The sequence below is a fragment of the Pleuronectes platessa genome, chromosome 4 (assembly GCF_947347685.1).
Source record: "Pleuronectes platessa chromosome 4, fPlePla1.1, whole genome shotgun sequence".
Classification (NCBI taxonomy): Eukaryota; Metazoa; Chordata; class Actinopteri; order Pleuronectiformes; family Pleuronectidae; genus Pleuronectes; species Pleuronectes platessa.
The window spans coordinates 7,426,247-7,446,394 of record NC_070629.1 but is presented as its reverse complement, the minus strand read 5'-3'; the positions used below and the strand labels follow the sequence as shown (position 1 = coordinate 7,446,394).

Genomic DNA, 20,148 nt, shown 5'->3' with positions numbered 1-20,148 from the left:
GACAATTTTTTTCCAGCTCCAATCCTAATACGAGCCTTGAATCCCAATCCCTCTTTGCATGAACATTTGGCCCAAACAAACAACAATGTGTGTCCTCGTGTGTCACTCACTTTGACAAACGTTCTTGCAGAGGAACACACGCTCCTGCCCCGCCTTCTGTCCTTGGCATTACCAGGTTGCCCAGACCACTCTCCTTATCCCACTTAACATTGTTATATTGTTAACATGTCAATACTCTCGCTCAATGAGTTATTCTCCTATTGTGTCCATACAAAACAACAGGAAACACTGATGGCAGGCGTTTTGATTGGAAGCCGCGTGACACACTTTAAGCCCCCTTGATCCTTTTTTTTTTTGAGTGAGTTGTCAGGGCTTTTTCCTACCAGCCTCCCGTAACAAAGAGCCTCCCTAAATTTATCACGCTAGACAAACCCCTTTAAGTTAATTACTCGCACCAAGGACAACAACACTGATGTGTGCTGACACGTAAACACTCAGTGTGGACAGGGTCAAGGGAATGGGGAAGCCCGGGGGCAGCCGCTGTCTCAGTCGGAGCATCTCTGCGAAAGTGCTTCAGCACTCAGCGGCCAAAGGGCAGAAGGGGGTGAAAAAAGAGAGGGTGGGCCTGCTCATAAAAGGCGAAAGGAAACACTGCTGAAAGAACTGCAAAACCACTAGGTTACTCTTAGGATCAGCATAAGTAGAATTGATCCAGTCCACTCGACCCCTTCACGGCAGATTTACCTTTTACAGTGTCAACCATGTCACAACCTGATTTGTAGTGGTGCAAACCCCAATCTGTTAACATCCATAGCATGGCCAATATAAATGATGCCTGTGAGAAAAGAAGATAAAAATCCTTACTAACAGGACTTGTTTTTATCAAACTTAGCCTCTTTGTGTAGCTGTTAGCTGTTATCTAAATCATAACAGCTCAGTTGCCCCAAAGCAAACCAGTGGAAAAACAAGAAACCACAAAAATGTATTTAAAAAAAATTAAGTGGGAATAATCAGAAGTGCCTGGAAATATTTTAGGATGATTTAGTGCAGGTCAAAACTTTAGACTTCATCAAAGAGATTGCAAGTGCATTTTACACATCAGATACTTATTCTGGATCAACGCCAGCCAGGGCAAGCACAGACATCTTTCAGACAGATATCATAGTGAGTCTTTAATGTGCTAATCATCTCTACCAATTAGAGGCCTTTCCTGTTTTTGATCATGAAAATGAATGGTTTGGGGAACTTCTGTGCGGTGCAGTGTGTCTTGCAGACCTACCCAGATCTCCTTGAACACTGTTGTCATGAGAGGTCCTGCTAGATGTGGTGGAGTCCCCGTCACTGGGCCAGATCAGGCCTGTTTTACGGTTCCCGATGATGGAGGCCTCAGAAACCATCACCTGCTGCTTCAGACGCTTCTGAGAGAGAGGGGTGGGTGGGCTGCTGCTCTCAAAGGACTGCTGCGAGTGCTGGGACGGTGAGCGGCTCTTCTCCCTGTACATCTGATAGGTGGTGGGGCTGGGGGACACATGGCTGGACTGGCCCGAGGAGAAGTCCTCCTCGCTGGATGTCAGGTTCTCGTTGGAGCTGCAGTCGGGTGTGTAGCCTCCTCCCACATCATCAAAGCTGCCGGGGGAGTATGAGCGCCTCGGCCAGGTGAGGTGTGCCTCCTCCTCTATGCTGTGGTCCCTAATGTGGATGACTCTGGTGTCCCCTTCAGCCATCATTCCCCCAACATAGACACTAGTGTAAGGCTGACACTCAGCTGGCTGTCGCTCAGACTTTCCCCCAGTGGGATGGATCACACTGTCTTTCAGGGAGGGCGGGTTGATCTCAGGATCTTCAAATGACCCGTTGTAGCTGGAGTTCTCCTCAGTAGATCTTCCTCTCTGAACAGCCTTACTGATGTCCCCTGTGGCCGCTGACAGGTTCCCTGGGAGGGAGTGCAGGGACCTTTTTCGCTCAATCTGCATGGCCTGACAGCCCAGGGTGCCTATTTTGTCTGAGACATCCTTGTCGTTGACTTTGACCAGCCCTCGCTCGTGATGGTACTCCATGTTCACGTAGAAGGGTTTCTCCTGGCCGCCCATCGTAGACAACCCTCGGCCGTCCCCTGCGGTGTGAGAGTTGGCTCTCCTGATGCGCTCAAAGTTGGATCTCAGAGCTGCCACAGAGCCTGTGCCCACTGGAAGGTCAGGGTTCTCAGAGTCCTGGCAGACAGGTGAGACCCCACCCTTCTGTTTGGATGTTGATGAAACATCCACCTCTTCTTCTGGATGCTGTTTGCACCTTGCTGGCTTCACATAACCTCTCTGCTGCTGCTGCTGCTGCTGCTGCTGCTCTTCCACTGGTGCATCCCCTGCGTAGGACCTCTGGCTGTCTGGGTCACTGGTCTGGTCTCCGTCTCTTGTCTGTGGAGCCCTTTTAAAACCCCATCTCTGTCCATCATAAGACTTCCTCTCTTTTGCAAGCAGAGTCTGCAGGTAGATCATGCGGAAGCGCTCCTTGTTCACCTCCTTCTCCAGCTGCCTGATAGACGTCTTACATGTGTCCAGCTCCTGTTCAATGTCCCCCAGTGAGTTCAGCTCCATGCAGGGGGGATCAGACTCTGGGAACTGGGCTCTCCATGCCTCCACAAACCCCACTGGTTCAACCATTTTTAGAACTCTGACATAAAATGTGCAATCAAGTCACAACACACTCATATGCATTACTAAAGCGGGAACTGGTCTCATTGGTTTAAAACTTAAAGGTTCCATATTGCTGCAGTTCAGTGAAGAAGAGTGTTCCCCAGAGTCTGGACGCACGGGAAGAAAACCTGTTCAGTCTTTACTCACAAACATCAGAATAAATCCTACAGAGGCAGAATCCCAGGTCGGTGTGACTTGATCCTTGTGGTCCCTCTTGGTCTCCTCTCGAGCTCGTCTATTCTCCGGAGAATCCCGTGTCCTCCTCAGTGCTCGCTGTCAGACCGACTCGCTGCTGCTCTGTGGTGTTTTGGCTCTTCGTCTGCTCTACAGTTGCAGCACAAGGAGGAGGGGCCACATGGACGCGATCCAGGCTTTCACTATTCTGAACACACGGGCACAGGAAAAACAAAACATCAAAGGAAGAAATATAAGCAATGGTGTTCTGTCGAAATGTTGTTTCTTGTCGGGAATCGAATTTTCAGGTAGAGATGACGTAAGGGAAGAAAAGTCATGTGTTCGACAAGGAAGCGTAGGACACCCCTGTGACAGTTGTATAAGTTATGGACCAATAAAATGAGACAACTTTAAAGGGAGAAATGTCCCACATTGAGATATTGGTGCAGGAAGCAGAAACACGAGCTTGTTCAAAGCATCTGCTTTTGTTAGCTGCTCCAATTCAACTGTGAGTTTTGATCCCACCAATCCTTTCTTCTTCTTCCCCGCCCAGCTTCAGCTCCTGACATGTCTCTGTGTGACACAGCACACTTGAGCTTTCAGTGATACTCTGAAAACGGCCTCATCCCACAACAGTTCACCGAGGTTCAACCTGAAGCCTGAGAGAATGTCGCCATCTGACGGTTCAACACCATGACAGGGTGGTGCGTTCAGGTACACCTTGACGGGTCTGCAAGGGAAATCACTGACAGTGTTTACGTTCTGTTAAATGCATCAGCTGAAGTGTATTAATTTCGCAGTATGTAGGCTAATATGTCAAGTGTGCTGAATGGAAGTTTACAAAGCAATAAAAGTGAATAGAAGATTCAAAATGTTACGTTATTTTTATTTCTGGCTGGCAAATGTCTGGTTTTCACTTTTAAAATGTTTAGATTAATGGGAAATAACTGCAAGTAATAATAAATGTCACATTAAGTTACCAACAATACTCACCACATTAAATTTCCTACACTTCCGGCTGAATTTATTCGATCTTAAAGCACAATTTTATTCTTTGCTGTAAAAAAAAAAAAATTAAAAACCTAGTAGGCACATATCAACATTTCAAAATTTATGTATTATTAGGGACAAAATAACATAAAACAAAGTTAAAAATAATTAAAATAAATAGAGGGTCTTACTCAAACAGTATTAACAAGTTTCAAAGCATTGTTGTCTGTAATGCATTGAAGAGATTTTACAGATGTCTTTTCTATTCATTCCTCTATCTGTTGATATGGGGCTTGGACATATTTGAATCTGAGAATAAAGAGCTACTCTCTGTCTGTGGAGCTGAGACCGTCTGCAGTGCTCAGCCCTCCTGACTGGACTGTATACGTCACTTCCTGTTAGCAACCAATCAGACACGCCCTCTTGGTTTCCATGGGGCTATTGACAACAACCCCTGTGCTCTGACTGCTAGCTAGCTAGCGGCTAACGACTGATAAAGCGACGTAATACTTGCTTCTGGAAATGTATCTGAACCATTTTAAATAGCTGCTTTGCTAACGTCACCGCTAAGCTGAATGAATCGGTCTTCAGAAGGTTTCTCCACGGGTTTGTAAGATAAGTCCGTCGACGACAGAAAGCTAACTCGCCGTTAGCTGGTTACTAAAGCTGAGAAGAGTCACCACAGCATCACCAAGATGAGTGAGCAGCTAAAGTTCATCGTGGAGCAGCTCAACAAAGAGCCATTCAAGAAAAGCTTCAACCTCATCACGTTCGACTGTCTGGAACCGATGCAGCTGCAGCAGACCTTAAACGATGTCCTGGCTGAAATAGACCCGAAGGTGAACAACTAACTTTTGGCTTCAACAACTGAAGCTACACTCGTCAGTTGCAGCAGTGGTGTCGGTGTTACTGTTTAATGTGTGATACGCATGAATTAACTGGTGACAGGTGACATAATTTACTGCTGTGGTTGTTGTTGTTTAGCAATCCATGGATTTACGTGAAGAAATGCCTGAACAAACTGTGAAGAGAATGTGTGCCCTGCTGGGAATGATGAAGTACAGACCTCCTGGCAACTTCTCAGACGTGTAAGTACCTGCAGCCTATTTCACTTGCTGCAGCATCGCACTCCAGTTGCCTTTGTACAGTAAAGGTGAAGCACTTCTTCTTCGTTTTTAGTCATATATTTCCATGACACTCTCTGCCTCATCCGTCCTCCTGCAGGAGCGCCTTCAGACAGGGTCTGGTGACTGGCAGCAAACCTGTGGTCCACCCCATCCTCCACTGGCTGCTACAGAGGGTCCCCGAGCTGAAGAAGAGGGCTTACCTGGCTCGCTATCTCGTCAAACTGGAGGTGCCTGCAGAGTTTTTGCAGGACGATGTCATCAATGACACAAATCACCAGGTTTGTCTGCGTATAACCGATACAGTGGCAATGTCATCGCCACTTGTCTAAAAGGAATAAGAGGATATACTTTAATGTTGCGTGTTCACAGTATGAAGAGCTGGTTGAAGGATTTAAGACGTATCACAAGGAGTGTGAACAGCTGAGGACTTCAGGCTTCTCCACCGCAGAAATCAGAAAGGTAAACAAACCAGTCAATAACATTTTACAATCTTTGTTTGAAGATGTTGAATCTAAAGCTGTCTCAATATAAAACTAGCGATTTTCCAATAACATTGATCCATTCACAATACCTGGGCTTTGCTAATCAGCCGATACTGAGAACCAATCCGATACTCTGTATGTAAGTTCTCATTGTTATCATTGTTGTATGGACTGACTCAGGTAAAACCCTTTGAAAAAACAAATACATACATTTTTTGCAACAGTATTGAAAATTCACCGGTTCAGATTTTCTTTGTGCTCTAGGACGTTAAACTAGAACAAAACAGGGTTGTGAATCCTTATATGTGGAAAAACAAAACAAGTCATCTGAATAAGTCAATATGGATTTCAGGAAATTGTGATACACTTTTTTGTTATGTTTATTTGAGAAAATAATCAAAATATTAATTCATTATTACTATATGTGGTAGTTAAATTCTCCCTCCTTATCTCAGTTGATACAGTCCTCTGATATGATCCATCTTTTCTTCAAATACAGGACATTGGTGCAATGGAGGAAGAGAAGGACCAACTAATCAAACGTGTGGAGAGGCTGAAGAAGAGGGTAAGGCAGGTTGTTCTGGGAGGCCCACTCACTCTTGGAATACTTGGGAGGCTTTAGGATTCACTGAGGAATGAAAACATGACCTCAGACATATATTACCAGCTCCTCTAATAGAGCTGACAAGTTGAAATGTCGTCTTAACACGGCTATGTAATGTAATGAGGTGTTGATTTAATGGGTCTTTACTTACAGGCCCCTGTCAAAAGGTGAAACCTGACTCTGGTTATTTCTGCTCACCATATGATAACCTGCAATTTAACATTATCGCATTAATGTGTTGATCCACTAGGTGGAGTCAGTGTCCAACCACCAGCGGATGCTAGACCAAGCCAGACAGCTGCGAGTGGAGAATGAGAGAGAGGAGTCCCTGACGCACCAGAAGCTAGAACAGAAGAACCAAGTAAGAGCTGGTGATTAATGGTGGTTTGTCATCGCATTTGTTCCCCTTGGTTTTACACAGACTTCGTAGACCAGCCAAACAGTTTGATGCCTGCTGTGCTTAGGCAGTCTGAGAAGAATAATGAACATGGTCTTGAGAAGAACTGCGTTGCTAGAATGGGCAAAATAAATACAGTAATTTTACTGAGACACGTTTAAAAGGGCTGAAACATTTGATGACTCGATAAGCCTGTCATCAGAAAATAATTCCAACTGCACACATTTACTGTTTATCTTAGTTTTCTAAGATTGGAAATTTAATCCATATGACCCACCTTGGACATATAGTTAAACCCCATGACCTTCGTTAACAATTTTTTGAAGTTTGATAGATGAAAAGATCAGTGTTTTAATCCAGAAAACGACCAGTAATGAAAACAGTCGTTAGCTGCAGCCCTAATGTTGTTGTTCTTTTTTCCATATATTACCTGTGCTAGTAATTATTTATGTTTGCGTGCAGTTGTTCCAGACAGAACAGAGGCTGCAGAGATCACAGCAGCAGTTGAAGGATTTGCAACAGGCAGCAGCAGATGCCAATCCAGAGAGTGAGTACCCGGGTCCTTCTGCTGCCTCTGCAGGACACAGCTGGATGAGAGGTTCAAGGACACAGCAGAGCGTTAGAGGCTCTCTCGGCTTATAGGCTTTCATCTGTTGAGACCCTCTAATTACAATGGTCTTTGAAGTGCCATCACACAGCTTATGTGATGTTGGAATTGTCTCCTTTTGCTCTCCCCTGGTATTGGCCACTTTAGCCGCACCAGAGATTTACACATTTGCAGTTTCTAAAATGACCTGTGCAATGCATACTGAGGTGGAGCTGTCAATTGTCACCATCACTGTATGTGTGTGCCAAAATAAGAGCTTTGAATATAGCGCCCTTCACTACAACCACTTACCTTTTAACAGTGAAATTATTCAAAGCCTATTTCAGTATCAGTACATTTTAAACCGGCTCAAAATTCTTAATTAAAAACCCAGTCTCTTTCAGGTTTAATGAAGAGGCTTGAAGAGGAGATCAAGATCAACTCCTACATGGTCTCTGAGAAGCTCCCCAAAGAGCTGGAGCGTATGAGGCACACGGTGCAGTACCTTCAGAAGGTGGCCTCAGAGCCTGCCATGGGCCAGGCTGACCTCCAGGAGCTGGAGGACAAGGTCAGGAGCAGAATGTGGTGTCACGTGTGTCCGATTTCATATGTTGAGAAATTCCTGATGTGTTCTTCTCTGAGTGATCTTTAATTCACACTTCCACAGATTAGAGAAGTCGATTCCCAGATAAACCAGCTGATTGAGAAGAGGATGATGAGAAATGACCCCATGGACGACAAACTGACCCTTTTCAGGCAACAGGTGCTGATTGTATTGCATTTCTTTAATATCTTAATTTTTTTTTGTCAAATTTCTTGTGTGAAGTGACATTTTTTCACTTCACATAAGAAATTGACACGCTATAAGTGTACATTTTTACACTTATAGCATTGTTTATCCTCAACAAAAACAGTGCATGTGATGTAGTGGATTATTCGTTTGCTAACACGACACAGGGATAGTTTTATAGTTATAAAGTTATATATTAATGAGGAAAAGATAGTTTGTTAGAATTCTTGATGATGAATTACCAGGAATAAGAGGATATGAGTCATTATGTAATGGAGATATTCAGGGGACCTGAAGCAATCCAGGTGCTCTTTATTTACAAGCCCATGTTTCTTTTCCCATTTCTGCCCTCATCACATTTACTTTCCCCGGTTGCATTTATGTTTAAAGTCACTCAGCATAAACTTTTCTGTCGTTTTTGTCTGTCTAATGTACCACGAATTTCGCAGGCATCCATCATAATTCGTAGGAAGGAGTCGAAGGCAGAGGAGCTTCAGGAAGCGAGGGAGGAGTTGGCTGCAGCAGAGAGGGAGCTGAGGCAGAGGGGCAGCCAGGCACAAGTCTCAGAGGGGGAGGAGGTCGTCCGGGGTGATGAGGTACACTGTTGGAAATGCTTCTAACCGTCATAAAATAATAGTCACTGAATATCAGCTAAATCTGAATTTCTTTAGAGTCATGCTGATGTTATTGTATTTATTTACATACTTAATTTCCGAAGACAACTGAACTGACAGTAGCCAAGAAGATAAACATTTTCTGCATGTTTATCTTCTTGTGTGTGGTAACAGCAACATCACCTACACAGACTCCAGCTTTATCTAAGTGCACACGAGTAGATCTGCAAACTGTAGAAAACACAAGAGGCTATTTCTGTTCTTATCCAAACACAGACGGGCTCACTGTCTAATGCTACTTATCCCTTTTCCCTGCTCTCCCTCACATTCCCATGCAGAGCCAGAAATAGAACACAACAGAGAATATCCAGAGCAAGGAAGCGCAATGGACAAAGTGGCTGAAACTTAGCCTTTTCACTAATCTTATGTATAAGAAGTTACCTAATTCAAGTCAGCTGGATACATAAAACAGACTTGGGTTCTAAAACTTTTGTCTTTATTTATATCCCATGACGAGGATGTACTCCCGCTTTCAGACACATGGCACAGTGAACTGTCACGTTGACAAACCTGACTGAACTACGGAAAAAAAAAGACATAACAATAAAGTTGCACATAAGTCATAAGGCCTTGGGCAAGCGTCTCTTCTTTTTACAATGCAAACATTAGGCTCACGGTCAAAGCATCAGCTATAAACAGTTCTGCGTTAGAAGAGGGATGCTGATAGATGGAGGCTGTGCTGTGACCGTATGCACCGTATGGATGAGAGTTTTTATAGCCTGGTGTTTGACACACATAGATATCCGTGAGGTGAGAGCTAGAGACAGAACATGTGTGAACAGCTCTCCCTCCTCCACCCTGTGTTCTGTGGGTCCGCTGTCAATCCCTGTGGAGAGCACAAACATGTGTGTTGTACCTATAGGCTGTACAACGAGTGGTGTTTCACCCTGACCTCTGACCTGCATATATAAGATACCAATATCACAAACATTTAGGATACTAAAAGTATAATTTAGCATCAGTAAACTGGTGCCACATTAATCTGAGATAATGGTAAAGTTAATTTAAATAATATGTTTTGGGTAATCTGATTTAGAGCTACAAAAGATTGATACAAGCCTGGACAACCCACTGGGAAAAGTGGGAAAAGGCCCAGGACCCCAGATCTGAGAGGCCCCAAAAGTCCCTGGTTCACTGTGTAATTCTATTTATTATAAATATATTCTGTATATTGCACCACTCATTCATAGAAAGAAAATGTAGTTTTAAAACATTACTAACTTCTGTTAATATTATAGTCACATTGTGGATTTGGAGCCGACAGGAAATGAGGGTGGTAGTTGGGTCATGGGGAGGGTCAACATGGACGCAGAAGAGTATTGTGGCAGATTTTGTTTTGTTTGTTTTGATTATAACAGAGCCAGGAAAACTTTTTCCATCTGTCCCGTCTTTATGCTAAGCTAATGGGCGGCTGGATCACTTATATTTAGTCTTGAGAGTGGCATTAGTGTTCTCTTTGGACTCTTGGTAAGAAAGTAAATTTAATTTCTCTAAATTCTGAACTAATCCTGTAAACAATCTTGTTTGTAGTCGATGGACATACTCTTCAGGCTTCTTTCTGTATTTTATGTACTAACATTTGAAAGATGGTGGCAGTCTTATAGCAGAAACTAAATGAAAGTTCACTAATTTTGGCAAATGATAGAGTGATTGAAATATCAGCAGGGAAGTTATTTAAAATGTGTTTATTCTTTTCAGGAAGGAAAGAGATATAAATCATCTAAGAGAGTAGGGAGAAGTAGCCAAATCTTCTTTGTTACAGGAAGAAGTATGAGGTGATGTTTAAAGTGTTGTAATGTCATTTGGGGGGAAAAGTCTAGCTGGCAATACCTCTGGTATAAGCCTAGGACAGAGTGTTAGGGCCACTTACAGGGGGAACAATGTCTCAGATTTTGTCTTTATTTAAAATTATCACAACAATCAGGACTTTGAAAAGATTTTCCAAAAAGCCCAGACAACGAGGAAATCGCCTCTTTTGTGGAGGAGAAAATGTTTGTAGTGGTTATTTTTTTCTCCCTTTAAGTGTCTCTAATTCTCATATATATATATATATATATATATATATATAAGCCACTGTCTATGTTCAACGTTAATTATATCACTGTATTACAAGTAATTAGACACTGACTAACTTGCCCTTAAGCCTGATGGGAGGGGGTTGTTTGTAGAGACAAAGAGAGCCCTTGAGACTCTATATGAACAACTAAATGGAGAATGTTTGTCAAACACAGCTTATCAGACTCCTTGGTAGTTTGGGGCCATCAGCCACCGTGGAGATGATCACTTTATCAGAGCTATTTTCCATTCTGCAGGTTACGTGTCATCACATGCCACCTACCAACTGCAGGCTCTCTCTGGGAGGGATGACTGCATCTGCTCGTCACCGGTTGGCCAGTAAACTAAAACCACTTTGTTAGCCAGCCTCATCACAGTGGTTAAATTTATCCTGACTTCAGTCAAGACATAAATCTGAGTTAGATGTGGGCTTTTATTTTGTTAAAAATAGGTGGATTTCTCTATTCTAACTAGCTATATTTGATTCATTCTTCAAAGGGATACATTCCTGCTGTGTGTTCCACATGCAGTCATCAGAAGTATCTGCTGCACCATTCATGTTTTTATTGCCTTGTTTGCAAGTGTGTGTCGTTGTCAGTGCACTGCATCTCTGAGACAGGTGTGTAATGTCCAGTTTAACCGCAGTTGTTTTGTGGCCACAAAGTCGGTAACACTATGCAGTATTATTCTGCTGTGCTAATTCCTCTCTCAGCCATGTCTGCCCTTGATGTCCCAAAATACACAAAGAATAGATGTGGCTCACACACTCACACTTACCCACCCAACCACTCACACTCACTCACTCACTCACGCACACACACTCACATACATCAAACTTCCTGGATCCCCAAAGGATATGAAGCACATTCTGTGATTTCTGGGGCTGTACTCTCGTGTCCATGTTCATTTATAGCTGCTCTTCATTGTGGAGAAGTTTCATTGTGTCCCAGCAGACAGTCAGGGCGGGGAGTGACTGCACATCCACTTAAAGCACTTATTCTGCCAGATGAAGCCACTCGCTGTACATAGCTGGTCCGTCAGCTGGCCGTGAACCTGAAAGGATCAGGTGACCGTGTCAGATCATGGTGTGGCCCAGAGGCCCCTCAACTGAAGTCACTGTTGTATTCTAATCCCTTCCCTCCCCTGGCTCAACCCATTGTCTTCTCATGTGGCCTTTCATAGTATTTCAGCTGTGCTGGACACTAAGTCAACAAATATAAACATCCTATGCCTCTTTCATTGAATTTCCAACTCTAATATCTTGCTTGTAGCAGCCACAAGAACATTGGTTTTACTCAATTGGCGATATGGTAATTTTAGACCAGTGAGATGGCTGAGAGTGTATTGTAGAATTGACAGGGGACTCATCCCCCTACAAATTGCTTTTACTGAATCACTAGCAATATACAAATATTTCAGATGCAAGAAATAGGTGTTTTAAGAGGATTAAGTCCCAATAGGTCATTGTACCCTATCCAGCATCAAATGTCAGAAAAAATTAGCGACTCTGTGGTGAACATTAAGAAACATTTAGCAGATAAAGAGACCGATATTTCCCCAGAGCTGGTGGCGAGTAAAGCAGGGCCAAACAAAGTATTGGACACAGCTGTCAAGAAACCTGAATCCAAATGAAGGCTTTTGTTGTTTGCTCCATAACTTCCAAATGTTTAAATAAGCAACTGTTTTCTAACCACTTTGTGAACTTAGTGTTGTACTCACAGCCCTTCCCACTGCCCTCAAGATCAGTAAATGTAGCTGTAAAGACCTTTGAACATAGAAACCATCAAATATCACATGAAAGCATTATTTCGCATCCCTTTCTATGCACACTAAATCCCGCTTTCTTTGAATTTTAGGGTAACAAAAAATGTCACTTTCTTTGTTCCTCACAGCTGAAACGATTGGTGGTGAAACTTCGGAGCAAGGGAACGGTGTTCAAGAAGAAACGACAGGAAATTGCTGAGATGAAAGCAGAATATGGAGTCCTGCAACGAACAGAGGAGATTCTCAAGCAGAGACATGAGACGGTTCAACAAAAACTGGTAAATCTTGTTTTAACTTTCATGTAACAGAAGACAAGACTAAACAAAGACAGTGTTTACAGTCCAATAAAGGAAGGAGTGGGTTGTACTTGAAATTGTTAAGCACCCTACAGTACAAATCAAGAGCAGATGTCCTTTGACATTACAAATATTAAAATATAAGACTTGTCATAAGTTTAATTCTTGCATTTTTCAGTAGCTGGCAATTGGCCTGCCGTCATATGTTGTTGAGAGTTCAGTAAATTGCAAAGGAACATTTGTGTAATCATCATTTTCAGTCTTCCATATTGTACCCGGAGCACAGACATCCTCCTGACTTCTTTTAATGCCCTCTCTGCCCTGTAGCCTTCATACCGTATCCCTTCCCTGCACTTAGACTGCCATTCCAAATGTGCTGCTTTCGCTTGATCTCCCCATTCACGCACTTTGTGTTAACAATGAAGGGGCAGAAGCTTCCTGGAATTGGCTTCACACCTCTGTGCAGTCCCAGCACCTGACTTGTTGATAGGCAGTGTGACGCAGGCAGAGCTGCTATTTCTGAAGGCTCCATCTGCTGCTCCTGCTCTGTCTGCACATCCCACTACGATCTGTTATAGCAATGAAAGTTTTCCTGCTGCTCACATCTCCAGCTGGTGATGAATCTACCCCCCATGGATGTTGCAGTGGTCCCTACATTGTAAAACATTAAATGCTTTGTGTTTGAATCTGTTTTCAAATATTTTTTATGTCACAGGTTCATGACCAAAACCAAAGCATTTCGATCGCCAACTGGTGGCTAGCTGCAGTATAGGTCAAAGATCCCACCTTCTTGTTAGTAGATGTGATGGTTGCTCTCATTTTAAGTAGTTATTATCACACTGATGTTTGTTCAAGTACAAATTTTCAAATACAGTGAATGTAGCACACTCATAGATTCTTCATGTAGATGTAGATTTTTGTAGTGACAAAGACCAATTCTTTGTTTAAATTGTATGTGACTGTTTAACTATATTTCGATATTTGTTCCTGTGAGTAACTGTGCATCTCTGATGTATTTTTTAAGCAAATGATGGAAGCTGAGAAAGGAATCTCTGGCTACAGCAATACTCAGGAGGAACTGGAGAGGGTGTCTGCTATCAAGAGCGAGCTAGACGAAAAGAAGGGCCGCACACTGGACGACATGTCTGAAATGGTGAGTATACTGTGGGGCCTTGAGTTAAGTCCCCACAAATCTGCCTTTGTTGATAAATACTAATAAATGTGAACGTTGTAGAATAAACTGAACTACAGATAGTGTAAGTGGCATGTAATCAATAATCTAATTAAGACCACCTTAGTTTCATTATGTAGACATGTATACATCTTAATTATATTATAACATCTTTGGAGTTGGCACAGCATCAACATAAGGCAGTTACCAACTGCTCGACGACACATGCCCTGTCTTCGAGTGTAAACAAGTAGGATGTACAATTGACGTGAGTCTTATGCAATATTACGTCATCAACTTTTGCACACAGGCTGATGTCTAGGCCTTTTCATTTCAGTTCAATATGTAATTTTGGGATTTCTCATCTGTTCTTTACACTGAGATAGTAAACGATTGACAGTATTCCAGCATAGCTCATTGCTTCAGCTTTATTTATCACCCTGTCATCCTTTGGTGTCAAGACTCAGAGGGAAACAGATGCGAGTGATTAGGCCGTACTCCAAACTGCAGTGAGTTTGTTAAAACGTGTTTGGCAGGAGGTACAGCAGGACTCCCACTGATGAAGTCAAACATCACTGGCTCCAACCTGAGAGAAGGCCTTTACTCTGGGATTGGATTGGATCGGCAAAGCCAAACAGATGAAATCTGTAATGATTTAACAAATTCGGACAAACTGACACTTACTATTGTCATATAATCTTTGTTGTGATTTGTAGTAAAGAACTAAAGTGACACACTCACCCTGGCTGTAAATACTTGAGCCCTTTACTGAGAAATGTTTGTCAGATTTGTCAATTGATTCTGCTGCTGAACTTCATTATTTATGTAAATCATTAGACACAGTCACATTAGCTTCAGAGTTAAATATATACAGAGTAAACTAGACCATTTTATGATGGGATCACAGCAGCCACAATGCTTGCCACATTTTGATGTTCTATGAGAATTCTTTGGTTGTAACTACATTATTACATGTACTCATTAATCACTAATTTATTACTTGAGTAGTCAGTATCAACACTACATTATAACTTGAGTACTCAATATCCTTACTACATTATTACTTGAGTACTCAGTATCATTACTACATTATTACTTGAGTACTCAGTATCATTACTACATTATTACTTGAGTACTCAGTATCATTATTAAACTATTACCTGAGTACTAAGTAGTATTACTACATTATCACTTGAGTACTCAGTAGTCATGGCATTGACATCATCATGTTCAAACTCAGCCTTCCTCTTAATCTCATTCTCACACCTGCAATATTTCATAACTTAAACAGTTGTGACACTATCAAGGAGACAAAAACTGTCAGCAGAGGCTCTCACAAACACACACACACACACGTACACACACACTCAAACAAAGTGAAGACTACATATATACTATTACCTCTTCATTCACATTATGACTAGTGTCGATTTTTGTTGTTTTTTACAGGTGAAGAAATTAAATTCCATGATAGTGGAGAAGAAGTCCGCTCTCGCTCCGATCATAAAAGAACTGAGGTCACTGAGGCAGCGGTGTCAGGTGAGCTTTGCCCACATCCGCCCACTGCAAACTTCTGATGCTACATGAAATAACTTACATGATTCCTCACACCATATCCATTTGTGTTTGTGAGGAAAATTGGTCACCTATTTGAATAAAAACGATGCCATTAGCAGTCAAGAGGGCACTGCATGTGCTCATAAGGACTTTCAAATGATGATGCCGATTTATAACCTAAGAGGCATTCAAATGAGGTTGACAGTCTGTGGGTCATTCATTAATCTGAATTTAATGGAATTAATGCAAACTCCAAAAGGCTATTTTGCATACAGTATATATGATTGAAGCCAGTGCAAAATGCAGTTCTTACATGTCACAAACAACTGACACATTCTCCCTGCATAGCCAAAGCATAGACAATGTCATTTGAGAAAAACATGATACATTATAAATCTAAATTCCAAATTTAAAAACAAATGGTGGGATCTCCACTTGTGTGGCTTCAAGGCAGTAAGAATGATCAGGCATTGTGTTTGTGTGTTGTGTTGGAGTAGGTCCATTAAGAATAATTTACATAGTATGATGCATGATGGGAAAGCCCCCCCACACCGCTGAGCTAAAGCAGAGGATTACATTTTCCTACATGTGTTCCCAGAACGACTCTAACTGCTAATGAAGCGCTGCAACAGGAAGACATAAATAGACTTTTGTGAGAGCCTGTTGTAAGTTAAACTGCTCAGAATGTCAGCTGTAATTTTAGGTTGATGTGAAACAGTGCTGCGAGAGTGAAAAAGTTGATTTAAGATGCGACTCTATGCGTTTTTCTCAGCTCCCATTAAGCGTCCAGTACTTGAAAACATTTGTCCGTCAGTTGGACAGTGTCTAACTCTGTGGATTCTGATCTTAACAGGAGATAAACCAGGAATATGAGGAAAAGAAGGTGCAATATGAAAGTTGTGCTGTTGGTCTGGAGAGCAACAGATCTAAACTGGAGCAGGTACCATCACTATCCTACATTAGATTGAATATACTCATCAATTTAAATACTTTAATACAAGTTTATCCAGCATATTTCTCTATGATGTTTTTTGATTTTGCCGTAGCGACTATATGTCTTTATTCTCTTCATGTTTTTTTACAGGAGGTGAAAGCATTGAGAGAGGAGACGGCACAAGAAGAAAACCAGTATCATTTTATCAACTCCATGTCAGAGGCACGTATTTTAAATAGATAGTTGCTAGTTGGTAGTTGATAATAGTTTTAGAAAATAATATTTGAGCTAGTAGCGACAGAGGGCGTATAATCATCCTTCATTACCACTGTCTTACAAGCCAAATATGGTCAAATTAGAATTTACACTCCAAACTATGAATAGTGACTCTCTACTCACAATAAACCTGATCTCTCAATCTCTCACCTCCACAGATCAATGAGACGCAATTACAGCGGGCGGCTGAAGAGATGAAGGCCTATGTGTCATCAGACCCGTTAGAGAGGAAGAAGACCATCAGGTGAGCACGTCGAGCCTGGTCCGCTAGCTGCTCGCAAGACGAGACGCCTGTTTTAAAACACAGGCACTTCAGTTGCTTACACATAATTCTTGCATAAAAACTGTGGGAGTTACGATATTTGGGATTTGCTAATATACCACATTTTGTTAAAGAAGCCCTTGGTGAGAGCGATATTCGAGATTGTGATGGCTTACGCTTAAATTGTCTTCCTATGCTTTTTTTTGTAGGGAGGCGTACATGAAGAGCATTTCAGAACAGGAGTTACTGGGAAAGGTGAGAAAACTGTGCCGTAGCAGATGCAATGTGTCAAAAATATTATTTTATTCTGTAGTAAGTATGTAGATGGTCTGAGGCTTTGTAAATGTAAATGTAAATAAATAAAAAACTTCCAGGGTAATTAAGGACACTAGTTTATATAATCCACAATTATTTTTGGGCTTGTTTGGTTCAAGTGTAATTAGTGTCTTTCTTAATGATGACGGGAGAATACCAGCTTCAAAGCCCTCCCAATACATGTCTATAATAGGGTGTATTAATTTTCTTCAAAGGCTTGATGCATATTTATAATATCTGTTCATCAAGATGACTTTCAATAATGTAATGACTGAGAGAAACTGGCCAAAGCTCCATCGTTCTCCTTTTGATCTGATGATGATAAAGTCCCTGAGTTTGTTAAAACTGTATTGATTTATTTCTCTCATCTGCCAGTTCTTTCATGGAGCACTTGCAGTTCTCAATGAATTCATTAATTCTTGTTATAAAGCTTTTCAATCATTGTCCTCTTAAATAGATTTAAAAGCCTCCCAGTCACTTTATTTATTTGAAAAACATATCAATCAGTATTGGTGCAAGTCTGTTTATGTTGATGAGAAAGAGAATTCTGATTTATTTGGGTACTTTCTCCTCCATGGATCACACGAATCAAAGTCTTGTATCAAAGTAAAGTAAAGAAAGGTTTAACATTTTCCCTATTTTGTACTCTTATTTATACCTTATGAGTCCGTTAAGTTTTGTCAACAGTGTTGTGTCTGTGATTTACCAATTCGTACCGCTCGTTCAGTCGTTTTTGGCTTTGGTAGTGGTGCTCCAATCACATCAGGGAGCCACTCTTCCAAAAATCTCATGACGTCTGTAGCTGAGAGTTTCTATCTGGTTCCCAAAGGTTTGCACAGTTTTCTGTTTTCTGTTTTCATATGTATGGGTATTTTGTGTTGTCATCCTGTGTATTGGCTCTTTCACTTTTCCCCTCTCTTGTGTTTGATTGCATTTTTCTGTTTATTGTGTCGTTGGAGTCTTAAATACTCATATACAGAATTTAGGCTGTTTGCAGTGAGAGTATTTTCCAACACATCTTATTTGCTTACCACAATTTGGATTTCCCCCTTGCAGTTTGGCCTTTTAACACAATCAGTCAGGCTAAGTAATCACTGCCTTCTTTTGTGGTCTTCAGAAGTTACGTGAGAAGCAGAAGATGGTGAGGGAGAGCCACAGTGCCAACATGGAGCAGATGAAATTGTGGCGGGACTTGGAGCAGCTGATGGAGTGCAAGAGGCAGTGCTTCATACGAGCTCAGAGCCAGGCTTCTATTGGTCAAGTCATCCAGGAGGGAGGAGAGGATAGGCTGGTGTTGTAAGGGCATGTCAAGGCAGAGGTCAACTAAAGGTCACCTACGGTACAATCATTACAACGAGTTCAAGTTATTCTCCAATATCATGTTTAATAATTTTTATAATATAGGATTGTTACATGTAAACTGTTAGTGGACACTATAGTACATTCAGATAAGTGGTTCACTGTGTTCATAGGGTTCATTTCCCCTCCATCTTGTCTGTTACACGCTGCCACTTTCACTTGATAGTTTATCTCGTGTAACCAGTAACTCCTGGCGATGACACGGTTTAAGGTGCTTTGAAAATCCACAACTTAAAGAAACCCCCATGTATGAGGAGGTGTTGCCGGACGAGCATTTTCACTTTCTCTGACCCACTGGAGACACATCTTTAAGAATACTCTTTCAATCAAAGTGTTCAGAGATAACACCATACTAAGTGGGGCACTTGGGATATGGCCCCAGTCAGCTATTTTTGGCAACAACGACCATGACCTTGGACAGAATGTCTTGGCAGCTTTGGAATTCACTGGGACGGTGCAATAGAAATAGTAATTTGTTTCTATTTTGTGTAATTACATACATTACATTGTATAATAAATCCTTGACATCCATAAAGACATCTCTAGTTAGATATTGTGGTTTTCTATGTAGATCTAATAAATATATTTTACATTCAGTTTGGCTCTTGTCTCATTACAATAGAATAGAACACTTGTATTTGATGTTGTCTTTGGCAACAAAGCAGAGCACATGGTGTGATAAAAGGGTTTTAAATAGGTACATGACAAAGACAGTTCATCTATAATGCCCATTGATAAATCCGCTGTTGTGTTAAAGATGTATTCATACTTTTCATTTAAACTGAATATAGTGAAGACCTCTTGTGAGACTAACACAGCCAGACTGTGCTAAAATAATACAATCGATTTATAGCAATCAAATGACTGACGGAGGGGTTCTTTAAAAGCTTGTAGGAAAATAACGTCCCACATGCTGGACACTGGTTTGAGTTTCCCCGTGTTTTTTCCAACAAATGTCTTCATGGATGTTTCAGGGTCCCACCGTCACTCCCACAGAAACCTAATCTGCTACTGACAGCCGATGTTAGTGGCTCCTGTGCCAAGCGGATCAAGTGTGCATTGTAAAAGGCAGGTTGGTGTCCAATTGGACAATGCCACGATATTATTGTTACAGCACTCTGTGCTTCTTGGGGCCCTATTAAGACTTGTTAAAAGATGATGCATGCCATTCCTGTCAAACAGCTGACAATGATACCTGAAAAATATACACACTGTGGGGGGTGAAGGGGGGCCGGACCTGGGGCCCTCACGCAGCAACAGCAAATTGACTGTCTTCCTAGTTGCAATGCAGATGAGGTTAACTCATTCGGTATAGACTCGCTTAAGTAAAATTAATCAATCTTTTTATGAATTACGAACTACATGGGAATATAAGAACACAGAACAGAATTAGTAAAATAAAAACATAATAGTAATGAAAGATTAGATGTATTGTTGATTTTATTATTTTATCAGCCTATTATTGTTTTATTGCAGGTCAAAGTTCACCAAAGTTGAACTCCATACAAAGCCATACAGTGATTTGCTTCGCAGCAGGAAGAAAATGGTTAAATCTCATCCTCGCCCACAGATTGGAAGTGAATGGGAGGCAAAGGTGCTAGTAAAGGGAAGTCACTTCTCTCCACTGTCACCAGGTGTTTGCTCA

At 41.6% G+C, this 20,148-nt stretch overlaps 2 protein-coding genes across 3 annotated transcripts in view; one reads left to right on the top strand and one right to left on the bottom strand.

Moving 5' to 3' along the window:
* si:dkey-91m11.5 (PH_BCR_vertebrate and RhoGAP_Bcr domain-containing protein) overlaps positions 1 to 3,436 on the bottom strand; it is a 32,642-nt gene extending 29,206 nt beyond the window's left edge. Inside the window, exon 1 of one of the 2 annotated variants that reach the window (XM_053420469.1) lies at positions 1,280 to 3,436. In XM_053420469.1, the coding sequence (XP_053276444.1) occupies positions 1,280 to 2,657 (1,378 nt within the window). In that variant the 5' untranslated portion in view covers positions 2,658 to 3,436. Of the gene's footprint in view, positions 1 to 744; positions 779 to 1,279 lie in introns of those variants that run through there. The other variant, XM_053420470.1, reaches the window with a different exon arrangement.
* Positions 3,437 to 4,272: 836 nt separating this feature from the next.
* ift81 (intraflagellar transport 81 homolog) lies at positions 4,273 to 19,099 on the top strand. The gene is made up of 18 exons (XM_053420468.1): positions 4,273 to 4,693; positions 4,839 to 4,942; positions 5,079 to 5,259; positions 5,351 to 5,440; positions 5,963 to 6,028; positions 6,318 to 6,428; positions 6,927 to 7,011; positions 7,455 to 7,618; positions 7,718 to 7,813; positions 8,290 to 8,436; positions 12,462 to 12,611; positions 13,654 to 13,782; positions 15,250 to 15,339; positions 16,211 to 16,297; positions 16,442 to 16,513; positions 16,726 to 16,811; positions 17,039 to 17,084; positions 18,262 to 19,099. The coding sequence occupies exons 1-18, from the start codon at positions 4,550 to 4,552 to the stop codon at positions 18,442 to 18,444; spliced, it is 2,031 nt and encodes a 676-aa protein (XP_053276443.1). The 5' UTR covers positions 4,273 to 4,549; the 3' UTR covers positions 18,445 to 19,099.
* Positions 19,100 to 20,148: the final 1,049 nt, after the last annotated feature.